Below are 12,811 nucleotides of genomic sequence, written 5' to 3'. Positions count from 1 at the left end.
CATGAATTTCATCTATCCATCTCCGACTTTGTCTTCCAGGTTTTCTTCTAGCTCCTCTTGGATACCATTCTGTTATTTTCTTAGTCCATCTGTCATCATGTCTTCGAGCTATGTGTCCTGCCCAAGACCATTTTAGTTCTTTAGTTTTGATAAGAATGTCCTTTACTTGAGTTTGCTGCCTAATCCACGTGTTTCTCTTCTTATCTAACAGTCTGATTCCCAATATAATTCGTTCCATTCTTCGCTGTGTATTTCTCAGCTTCTCTTCCATTCTTTTGGTGAGTGCCCAAATTTCACTTCATAAGTCATGGTGGGGAGTATACATTGATTCATTATTTTACGTTTCAGACAAACTGGGATATTGCTCTTCAGTATGTGACTATATTTCCTGAATGCTATCCATCCAAAATTTATTCTTCTCTTGACTTCCAGCCATTTATCATTATTACAGCTAATAACTTGTCCCAGATAAGTATATGACTCCACCTTTTCAATTACTGCTCCTTCAATCATTATTTCCCTTTCCATGGCATACTTGTTCATCATTACTTTTGTTTTAGCCATATTCATCTTTAGTCCAAAATCCTTACTAACTGTGCATAACTGATTAAGATTTTCCTCTAATTCTTTGGGATTGTGGCTTATAACCACAATGTCATCTGCAAATCGTAAATGGTTTAGGTACTCTCCATTCGCATTGACTCCTTTCTGCGACTAGTCTAATCTTCTGAAAGCTTCCTCAAGGGCAGCAGTAAACAGCTTCGGAGATATTGTGTCTCCTTGTCGAACTCCTTTCTCAATTTTAAATTTGCTACTGTCTTTGTCTAGTCTAATAAAGGAGGTAGCACTCTCATATATTTTCTTCAAAATCATAATATATGGGGTATCTATGCCTTGTCTTTCCAGTGCCCGAAACATTGCCTTATGCTGTATGGAGTCAAATGCCTTTTCATAATCCACAAATGCCAGGCATAATGGTGTTTTATATTCATTTGCTTTCTCCATTAGCTGTGATATTACGTGAAGGTGATCCATAGTTGAGAATCCTGTCCTAAAGCCAGCTTGCTCTTTCAGTTGATTCTCATCAAGTATTCTTTCTAATCTGTTAATAATGACTCTTGTGAACAACTTGTAGATGTGGGATAACAAGCTAATTGGTCTATAATTTCCAATTTCTGATTTATCTCCTTTCTTATGCAGCAAAACTATGATTGCATTATTCCACTGCTTAGGCGTCACACCTTTTCTAATGTACTTTGTGAAGAGCCTTGCCAGTTTTTGTGTTATGGCTCTTCCTCCCAATTTTAACAACTCTACAGTAACTTCATCTTCCCCCGGGGCTTTTCGATTCTTCATTTTCTTCAATGCATGTTCTACCTCATCAGGAAGAATATCGGGTATGTTGTATGTGTTGCTACTTTGCAATCCATCTTCCCCACTGCTGGCATCATTCCCTCGCTCCTTGTATAATTCTCTATAGTAGTCTTCTGCTATTTGAATTATGCTCTCTCTGCTGTTTATAAGTACACCATCGCTATTCTTCAGTTTCAGTATCATTTGTCTTTCTGTAGTACTGCTCATGGCTGCTGATTTAAATCCTTTGTTTTCCCTTAATGCTTGTTCTACTTTTCTTGTGTTAAATCTTCTTATGTCCTCTCTGAGTCTCTTTCTAATGGCTTTGCATAACTCAGTATACTCAATTTTCTCCCTGTCAGTGTTTTTCTTGCTCTTCATTTGTCGTCTTCGGTTCATCATGACAAGTGTTTCTTTACTAATTTTTTCTTCTTTGGATTTCTGTTTCCCTATAGGTTTCTTGGGCTTTATCACTTTCAGAAAGTTGTAATATTCCTCGTCGATATCTTGGTCCTGAGCAGTCTGCAGAAGCTCAAACTTGTTTTTAAGTTCCAGTACATACTGCTTTTTCTCCTCCTCTGTTATCTCAAAGACCTTTGTATTATTTACTCGAGTCAGTTTTTTCCTTTCCTTTCCTACATCTATATCAAGTGTACATCTTACTATTCTGTGATCACTTCCAACATTTACCTTATTCAGGACGGTAACATCATTCACAATATATCTTCTGTTAGTGAGGATGAAGTCGATTTCATTAGTTGTTAATCCATTTGGACTCTTCCATGTCCACTTTCTGTTCACCCTTTTCTTGAAAAAAGTGTTCATTACTGACAGTCCTTGAGATTCTGCAAATTCCACAAGTCTTTCACCTCTTTTATTTCTTTCACCAATTCCAAAATTTCCTATAGTTCCTCTTTCTGCACTGTTTTGCCTTTTTCCAACCTTAGCATTGAAGTCCCTATAATAATAGTGTAGTGGGTTTTCTGCTCATCTAGAAGACTCTCAATTTCGGTGTACATTTCTTCAACCTCTTCATCATCATGGCTCGATGTTGGCGCATAAATCATTATAATCTTTAGCTTGTACCTCTTAGAAATCTTGAGTATTAGCCTTGACACCCTTGGTGATGTACTTTTGAATTCCAAAATGTTGTTTTTAAAATCTTTATGGACCAGAAACCCAACTCCACCTTCACTCCTTTCACTGTTTCCATTGGTGTACAGCAGATTTCCACTTGATAAACTTATAAGTGATTCATTTCTTCTTCTTGTTTCAGCCAAACCGATGTTTTATGGTAGTGAACTCCAAAAGGTGTTTTAGAAAAATAACACAAAGGGGTTCAAAATTGATTCTTATAACAGAACATATGATAATGATGAAAGTGTAGTGCAATTTCCATTATAAAAATGACCTTTTAGAGAGATAAATAGTTTAGTTATATAACAAAAATTTCAACTTTCGAGGTCTTGGAATGAATTACCAAAAGAAAAAAAAAAAAACAAATGTGGTATTGGGTTCACATTGCAATATTTTCACGATACCTCCATTTATTCTTATGGGATGCAAAATACGTTTCTACGATTTTTTTAAGTTTGCACCAGACAGCAAAAACTTACGTAAAGTCGAATTTACATAAGTCGAGTATTATGTAAGCCAGGCAGTGCCTGTATATATAAAAACAATTCAGACAAAATTTTACACCTCACAAAACATGGGTTACATTTTTACAAAATGTAAACGCTTGGAATAATGCATATTTTTGGTATACCTTGTAACTTTTGGATAGCGGTATCTTCATTTTAATTGAAATGGGATTTTAAAAACAGGTTTTGTTTTAAAGCTATTTTAAAAAACTTTATTTTGATATGTAATATCTATTATAAAAATGGGCACGTGCAAAGACCTATCTTCTGATTCAATGTTACCCAAGGTTTCAATGGAGTCAGACATGCAATTTATACATGTGATCACTAAGTTAGTGATCATATTATAGCTATGTGTTTGCAAAGAGTTAAAATAATATTAATTTATTTTAAAATGCTTTATTTTTTATTTCCTTAATATTCATTAATGATATAAAATTACCATCCATCTGAACTTCTCTGAATTATAGTCACTTAAGTTTAGTGTTAATAAAATTTAACTTTACCTTCACCAGAAGTTTAAATTCTGTCTTGCTAACTTCGTGAAGCAAAGAAGAAAAGATTTCTGCAAAAATTCAAAGATACTAACACAACTATATGCATAGCAACAAGATGGCCATTTTATATGAATTTTAAATATTTAAACATATATAAAAAGAGAAACCATTTATAGTGTATAAGATCAATAAGTTTATATATATATATATATATATAATATTACGGATAATATAAAGAAAATAAATCCAACAATAATACCATCAGGGACCTAAGACAACGCAAAAAAAAAAAAAAAAAAAAAAAAATTATTATCGCTTTTTACCGACAATCTAGATGACGTCAATTGGGGCCAACCACCCAGAATGAAGGCAAAAAACGACAAGGTTCTCTGTTTCTGTGATGATCAATATATGCTAAGTAATTTAAATCTAAACCAAATATAAACCGGTATAGGCCGAAAATAAATCAAATTTAAATAAATCGAAAGATGATAATAAAATTTAGAAATATTAGAAATATTAGAATCAAGGGTAAGAAATATAAGTAAAATATAAATGTAAGCATATATTAATCATCGTTGACCCGACAGAGAACGTAATTTAATGATTAAAATAAGATTAAATATATAATACATACTACATATTGACCGTATCTAGGACATAATGTAATAGTCGTCAAAATAATATGTGGTGCCCCCTATGTGATGGATACGGTAAAAATAAATAATTAAATTAAATTAACGCATAGAGAAACATGCAGATAGTAAGAAGAAAAACTAAAGGAGTAGGAATAATAGAACCTGAACTCCACAAAGGCGAAAAATAGTGGTATAGATAAGAAATAGTTTCTCCTACGTCCTCGGATTGCCCTAATAATTTCGGAGAAATAAAAATAAAGAGTGTAGGACAGTTTAAAGACATTACAAGATATAAGTTGTGGCTCGGGTATGCCCGGGATCGCAAACCCGTTCCTATAGTAGGACCCTGAGCTGAATTTGCATGTTATCTCAGCGTGAATTTAAGTAAATTTAAATGAATTTAACTATATATTTAAAAAAAAAAAAAAAAAAAAAAATGATACACTGTAATTTGCAAGCCGGTGGGTACAGGTTTTCTACGCCGTAAGACACCAAGAATGCAAAGTGTATCCTATTTACATATATACATGGCACTAAATATAACGATTATATTGAAAATTATATTAAAACAATAGGTTCAGAAAACAAATTTTTGAAATTAATAATGTTTATCGCTTTCCTGAAATGATATTTCAGGTAAGCGATAGGGAAATGATTATTGATCAACCTGCCGTACAACAGTGTTAAGAACGCTGAACAATTTTTATTACTATTGCAGATATAAGCAATCCTTAGACATTGTGATAAAATTATATTAGCATGCACTGATTTTGATATATTAGATTTCCAATTTGTAAGGCTTACTACGTTAAAATTGAATGCATCTCTTTTATTATATACGTTTACGTCTATATTATTATATGAAGATCCAGATAATTTGCTATAGTATCAGAACTATTAGTTTTTTCTAATACAAGTTCTACCGGATATAATTTACTGTAATCCTGGACAAAATGTGGACAATTAAAAACACATATATCATCTACGTATCTATATCTAAGTAGGTTATCTTGGAATTCTCTTTCTGTATAATGTAGATAAAGGTTTGCGATTATGCTTGATGCTGGACTTCCCATAGGTGTGCCAGTCACTTGTAGGTATAACGATGTTCCGTCATATATATAATTATTAAAGATGCATAATTTTATTAGAGAATCCCAATAGGTTAAATCAACCTTTATAGCATTTTTATTTTCTAAATATAGTTTCTGGAGGACGACTTCTAAGTTATCAAGATTAATGCTCGTAAACCTACTTATATATAGATACGTAGATGATATATGTGTTTTTAATTGTCCACATTTTGTCCAAGATTACAGTAAATTATATCCGGTAGAACTTGTATTAGAAAAAACTAATAGTTCTGATACTATAGCAAATTATCTGGATCTTCATATAGAAATATTGCATAATAATAATATAGACGTAAACGTATATAATAAAAGAGATGCATTCAATTTTAACGTAGTAAGCCTTACAAATTGGAAATCTAATATATCAAAATCTGTGCATGCTAATATAATTTTATCACAATGTCTAAGGATTGCTTATATCTGCAATAGTAATAAAAATTGTTCAGCGGGCTTAACACTGTTGTACGGCAGGTTGATCAATAATCATTTCCCTATCGCTTACCTGAAATATCATTTCAGGAAAGCGATAAACATTATTAATTTCAAAAATTTGTTTTCTGAACCTATTGTTTTAATATAATTTTCAATATAATCGTTATATTTAGTGCCATGTATATATGTAAATAGGATACACTTTGCATTCTTGGTGTCTTACGGCGTAGAAAACTTGTACCCACCGGCTTGCAAATTACAGTGTATCATTTTTTTTTTTTTTTTAAATATATAGTTAATATATAGTTAAATTCATTTAAATTTACTTAAATTCACGCTGAGATAACATGCAAATTCAGCTCAGGGTCCTACTATAGGAACGGGTTTGCGATCCCGGGCATACCCGAGCCACAACTTATATCTTGTAATGTCTTTAAACTGTCCTACACTCTTTATTTTTATTTCTCCGAAATTATTAGGGCAATCCGAGGACGTAGGAGAAACTATTTCTTATCTATACCACTATTTTTCGCCTTTGTGGAGTTCAGGTTCTATTATTCCTACTCCTTTAGTTTTTCTTCTTACTATCTGCATGTTTCTCTATGCGTTAATTTAATTTAATTATTTATTTTTACCGTATCCATCACATAGGGGGCACCACATATTATTTTGACGACTATTACATTATGTCCTAGATACGGTCAATATGTAGTATGTATTATATATTTAATCTTATTTTAATCATTAAATTACGTTCTCTGTCGGGTCAACGATGATTAATATATGCTTACATTTATATTTTACTTATATTTCTTACCCTTGATTCTAATATTTCTAAATTTTATTATCATCTTTCGATTTATTTAAATTCGATTTATTTTCGGCCTATACCGGTTTATATTTGGTTTAGATTTAAATTACTTAGCATATATTGATCATCACAGAAACAGAGAACCTTGTCGTTTTTTGCCTTCATTCTGGGTGGTTGGCCCCAGTTGACGTCATCTAGATTGTCGGTAAAAAGCGATAATAATTTTTTTTTTTTTTTTTTTTTTTCGCGTTGTCTTAGGTCCCTGATGGTATTATTGTTGGATTTATTTTCTTTATATTATCCGTAATATTATAGACATTATGGGTGCATTGCATGATTGTTTGCAACTGCTTTGACTCATAAATATTATTTACATATTAGTTACAGTTACTTTCGTTTTCACTTTCTTTACTTTTTTATCAATAATTATAATTATATATATATATATATATATATATATATATATATATATATAGGAGGATGAGAGTGCATAGATAAGTGTGCAGGGACAAGACTGCACATATAAGTGTACAGGGTTGAAACCAGTTTAGAGTGATGAAAGTACATGGATAAGTTTACAGGGTAGGTTTAGACAACATCTCTGATGACATCAAAACACTACGTTTACTTTTGCCTGCTGCTAAACGTTGTACGTTTCTCCCAAAGGAACAGCACATTGGCAACAAATTTCTAACTACTACTTCTTCCCAGGCATTATAATTTTTTTTTTATATATATGATGCACAATTTTCATCTATCATTACAATCATTAGGTAAACTTCATTTTATTCTTTCTCTAAATTACATTTCAGTTTGTAAAAACTTTAAGCTGATAAAGGGGAGACACCTTTCAGTCACAGGCATTTTTTGGAGTTTTTTTACTTCTGAAATATCTTTCAGTCATTCTTTTATACTTTAGCACTTTATATACAGGCAGACTTTTATTTTCTTTCTTTAAAATAAAATGATATTCACTCATTCATTTAAGAACAGTAATTAGCATTACTGTTCTCAAATGAATATTTACCATTTGCTCTTTCTGTAGACCTCCTATTCCCTACACGTCAGAATCCAATCTACAGTAATTAGGGCTCACAATACCAGTGAAAAATCTTAACATCGATATTTCAGTATTTTTAATTTATAAAACTGGGATACCAGAATTCCAAAAACAAACATTTGTCTCAATAAATTTTGATGAAAATTAGGCACAATAAAGTAAGGAAAAAATAAGTAATTATTTGAATTCATGTTTTAAATCAAAGTTTTATTACAATAATAAATATTCTGAAAAAAAATTATTAAAAATACAGTATTCTATAAACAAAAATATATACATATTGATACTGCAAATTTTAGTTATGTTTAAACGTCCACACTACATGTCCGAATAAAGTGAGCGTTTAAGAAACATAAGCAATCAATAGTGTTAGTGTTTAAACTGGATTTAATTTTGGTATATAATTTAATTAGGGGCAGAAAACAGCCTTTCGGATTCTATGCTGGATGATGCTCTTGTACTGAGAGAGTCATAGATGAGTTGCAGTTTACCCCCCTTATTCCCTCATCTTCAAAAAAATCTTGTTTCTTTTTTAACCATATTTTCTAGACTTTTTTTCTGAACTTTTTTTTAGCAGAAATAGTTAAGTCTTTCATTAATTGCCGCTTCAAGTTTATTTTTTAATGACTGCATCTCATTAGAGTCAGGCAGTTTCTTGTTTTGGAAAGAATTTGCATGGAACAGAACACTGATGTTCTGTTCCATGTTCTGCACATCTATTCTACAACTGTCCTTCCTCAATTTGAATTTATGTCCCCTCAGGTATGGAATCTGAACAAGAGGAAGAATCCCATTAGCATTGAGCTTGCTCAATGCTGATGGGATTTTGTCTTCTTAGACTGAATTCTGTTCATCATTTTCTGAAGGAGAAAGATGTTTTATTAAGCAAAGTATAATTTCTGATGTCCAATGATATACAGGAATTTTTCTAGCAGGGATAAGGAGGTGATTATCCCCTTGTATAAGGCAATGGTCAGGTCACACCTTGACTAGTGTATACAGGTCTAGAAGCTTCATTTTAGGAAGGATGTAGAGCTGCTGGAATGAGTACAGAGAAGGGCAACAAGATTAGTGAATGGAACAAATGATTGCTCGTATGAAGAAAGGCTCTCAATTTTTGCAAATTACAGTGTCTGAAGACTAGGCACCTGCAAGGTGATCTGATTGAGGTGTATAATGCTTTGAATGGTTTGAGCAAGCTCAATGCTGATGGGATTCTTCCTCTTGTTCAGATTCCATACCTGAGGGGACATAAATTCAAATTCAGGAAGGACAGTTGTAGAATAGATGTGCAGAAATTTGCCTTTAGTCAATGGGTAGTTGCTTGCTGGAACAAACTTCCATCTGTCATAAAAGCTGACAGCTTAAAGAAATTCAAGACAGAACTAGATAAACATTTGGAGCGAATAGATGGGTGAAATGGGAAGGGTTTTTTTTTTTTTTGCTGATGCTGTATAAGCTTGCTTTCTTTCATCATATGGCTCCACTAATGCTAATATATATAGGGATCCGCAAACTTTATTTTGACTTTTTAAAGGGTCCACAGATCTCAGTAGTTTGGGAACCACTGTACTAGAAGGAAGGGGATGAATCACATCTATCCACTAGATATGAATGGTTTAACTGTTATTCATTCTGTTCAAGTTGCTGACAAACTGAACACACATTTTGCATCTAGATTCACACATTTTTTGGGATAGGGAGGACAGTGTATTAAACTCTAATGGAGGAGGCTGAATGGTTTTGTGATAACTGAGATGAAAATGGAAAAGAAATTGTTGAAATTAGCATTAGTAGCATTAGTAGAGGCATTTGATGCAAGAAAGCAAGCTTATACAGCATCAGCCAAAAAAAAAAAAAAACCCACTTCCACTTCACCCGTCTGTTCGTTCGAAATACCTGTCCAGCTGAGCCTTAAACTTATTTAGGCTATCAACTTCCATGACAAGGGATGGAAGTCTGTTCCACCAACCAACCACCCGCTGGCTAAAGGCATTTTTCCACACATCTATCCTACATCTGTCTTTCCTCAATTTGAATTTATGCCCTCTCAGGTGATTATTCTGAGCAAGAGGAAGAATTCCATCAGCATTGAGCATGCTAAAACTATTCAAGGCTTTATACACTTCTATCAGATCACCTCGCCTTTTCTGTACTCATTCCAGCAGCTATACATCCTTCTTGAAATCAGGCCTCCAGACCTGTATACAGTACTCTAGGTGTGGCCTGACCATTGCCTTATACAAGGGAATTATCACCTCCTTATCCCTGCTAGAAAATTTTCCTATATATCATTGACAATACACCATGAGCTACTCTTGCAGCCCATCTGCACTGCTCAGAGAACTTCATATCTGCCTGCACAACCACCCCCTAGGTCCCTTTCATTCTCTACCACTGTCAGTGTAGTACCACAGAGTTGATACGTTGTTCTGGGGTTCCTATTTCCCATATGTAGTACTTTACATTTGTCAATGTTAAACTTCATTTGCCACCTCTCAGCCCATCTGCTCAACCTTTCCAGATCCTGTTGCAGCAGCATAGTGTTAGTAGTTCCTTGACAACCCTGCCAACCTTCGTATCGTCTACAAACTTGGACATTAAGCTTGATATACCATAATCAATATCATTTATAAATACAGAAAACAATAATGGACCCAACACTGAACCATGAGGGACTCCACTAATAACATTAGTCCACAATGAGCAGTGTCCATTGATTACCACTCTGTCTTCTCCCCCTCAACCACCCCTTTATCCATAGCAGCAATTTGCCTCCAATGCCAAACTGCTCCAACTTGTGTAGCAGTCTTCCATGTGCAACAGTATCAAAAGCCTTTCTAAGATCCAAGTATATAATATCAAAGTTATTCCCTGCATCCAGTTCTTTTGTGACTGCATCATAGTATCCAATCAAATTGGTCAGGCAAGACTTCCCCTTAACAAAACCATGCTGTGTCCGAGCTAAACTGAAGTCTTGTTTATATGATCCTGCAGTGCTTCTTTAACCAGTGCCTCCATTAATTTTCCTGGAACAGAAGTTAAACTCACAGGTCTATAATTACTTGTGTCAGCCTTTGATCCTCCTTTGTGAATTGGGGGGTCACATTTGCACATCTCCGGTCTGTGGGTACCTCCCCTGAGTCCAAGGAAACTCTCATAATTATGTCTAAGGGTTTGCTTACTTCCTTTGCTGCCTCCTTTAATATAACTGGATATATCCCATCCACCCTAGGCGCCTTTCTTGTGTTTATCTTCAACAATTTCTCCTCCACTTTACTCTCAGTTATTACAAGATTCTCTAGCTTGCCAGAGTTGAATACACCTCTGGCATTCCCCTCGCTAAATAACTCCTCATGTGTGAATGTCGATGCAAAATATTCATTTAGTTTGTTAGCTACCTGAGCGGGATCATCAACAGTTGAACCATCGATATCAAGTGGACCAATCTGATTCATCCCCTTCCTTCTAGAGTTTACATAAGTAAAGAACTCTTTGCTGTTTTTTTTTGCATCCCTTGCAAAAGATTTCTCATAATCTGCCTTAGCCTGCCTAACCTCCTTTGTAACTTAGTTACAGATCAACTTGTATCTATCATAGGTTTCTGTGTCACGTGTTAATTTGTATGTATCCCATGCATTTTTCTTCTCTGCCATATGTCTCATTAGTTCATCTGACATCCATTTAGGCCTAAACCTTGAACAATATTTCTTAGTTGGTATGTAAAGCCTAGTAGCTTCCAAGATAAGTTCTTTGAATGCTTCCCATTTTGAATTTGCTGTTGGTAACATCATCAGTTGGTCCCACTGTATAGAATTTAATTACTGTCTCAGTCCATCGTAGTCGCCTTTACGAAAGCAATAACCCTTCCCTTTACCCCTAATGGCAGTTACCTCTTTGAGTAAATCCCACTTCAGCACACTGTGATGACTGCCACCTAGTGGTTCCTCTATCTGCAGATTCTTAATGCATGAAGAATCACTACTGATAATCAAATCAAGAGTATTACTCCCTCTAGTTGCCTCCCAAACATGCTGATGTAGAAAACAATCATCCAATAAATCCACAAAAGCCTTGCTAGTGTGTGAGTGACCACCAGCCCTCAAATTCCAGTCAACATCTGGGAAATTAAAATCCCCCATTATGAGACTCTCTGATGTACTGGCCCACTCCATTTCTCTGTACAGTTTCTTATTATACTCATCAGAGTCATTAGGCCTAGGGCACACTCCTACTCTCAATTTTGATCTCCCGATGCTTATGTCACACCAAACTGACTCGACACTGCACTGTCCAGCGATGTCGACTGGCTTCACTTCCTTGGATTTTATGTGTTTCTTAACTAATAGCACAACCCCTTCTCCTTTCCTATCCTGTCTATCCTTTCTGTAGATGTACTCCCCAAATTCCAGTTCTGCATTCCTTATATCTGTGTGACATCACGTCTGTGATACCCAACAATATCTGCCTTTGATGTTTTGAGCAATACCTCAAATTCATCAAATTTATTTACTAAACTTCTAGCATTGGTGTACACGCAAGTATACATGCACCTGTTTCTATTCTTAGCTACCCTAACACAACCCTTGTGTTTGCTTGTACCGCAATGACTCCCAGCAGTCTCTGAAATATTCTGCATCTTGTTTTTCAGGCTTCTGCTCATTCCAATAGAAGCAGTGCAAGAATCACTTTCACCTCTGCCAGTAGCTACTGTTAATCTATTAGTCCTTGTATCCCCCCAAGCTAGCAGTTTTCCGACCCACCTAACACTGCCCCGATAGCATCCGCAAATATTCTTGCACCCTTTCTATTTAAGTGTATCCCATCCCTGTAGAAGCAGTCCCTTCTGTTAACAAGTACAGACCAGGCTGAAAAAAATTCTACCCCTTGAGCCTTGCACAATCTTTCCAGGGCCAAATTGATCGACAAGGCTGTCATCATATACTCCCTCCTATCGTGTCTGGGCAGAATTGCAGACACTTTCAAATTCAACCCTAATTCATGGCTTTTTTTCAACCGTGACCTGTACTTGTTAAGTAATTCTGACTGTCTCCTACTTTTGATATCATTAGTGCCAACGTGTACAACTATATCACCTTTTGTGCTCTTAAAAGATGATATCCGCTCTACAACATCATCAACCTTTGACCCTGGCAGAGGTTGATGAAATTAAATGTAGAAAAGGTGCCCAGGTTGGATGGGATCTATTCAATTAAAGGAGGCAGCAAAAGAGGTAAGCAAATC

At 34.8% G+C, this 12,811-nt stretch overlaps 1 protein-coding gene across 3 annotated transcripts in view; it reads right to left on the bottom strand.

The window, feature by feature from the left end:
- The window catches only part of LOC150076660 (uncharacterized), a 349,756-nt gene that overhangs the window by 183,392 nt on the left and 153,553 nt on the right, over window positions 1-12,811 (bottom strand). For 2 of the 3 annotated variants that reach the window (XM_090386112.1, XM_090386111.1), the window contains exon 7: window positions 3,503-3,561. The exons of the other annotated variant lie outside the window; for it this stretch is intronic. In XM_090386112.1, coding sequence (XP_090242238.1) covers window positions 3,503-3,561 — 59 coding nt within the window. The remainder of the gene's footprint in view (window positions 1-3,502; window positions 3,562-12,811) is intronic. 3 annotated transcript variants of the gene reach the window in all.

Source organism: Mastigoproctus giganteus, chromosome 12 (genome assembly GCF_048544385.1).
Source record: "Mastigoproctus giganteus isolate SK-2022 chromosome 12, ASM4854438v1, whole genome shotgun sequence".
NCBI classification, from domain to species: Eukaryota; Metazoa; Arthropoda; class Arachnida; order Uropygi; family Thelyphonidae; genus Mastigoproctus; species Mastigoproctus giganteus.
The sequence above is the reverse complement of the archived record's forward strand: the minus strand, read 5'-3'. Positions and strand labels throughout refer to the sequence as shown.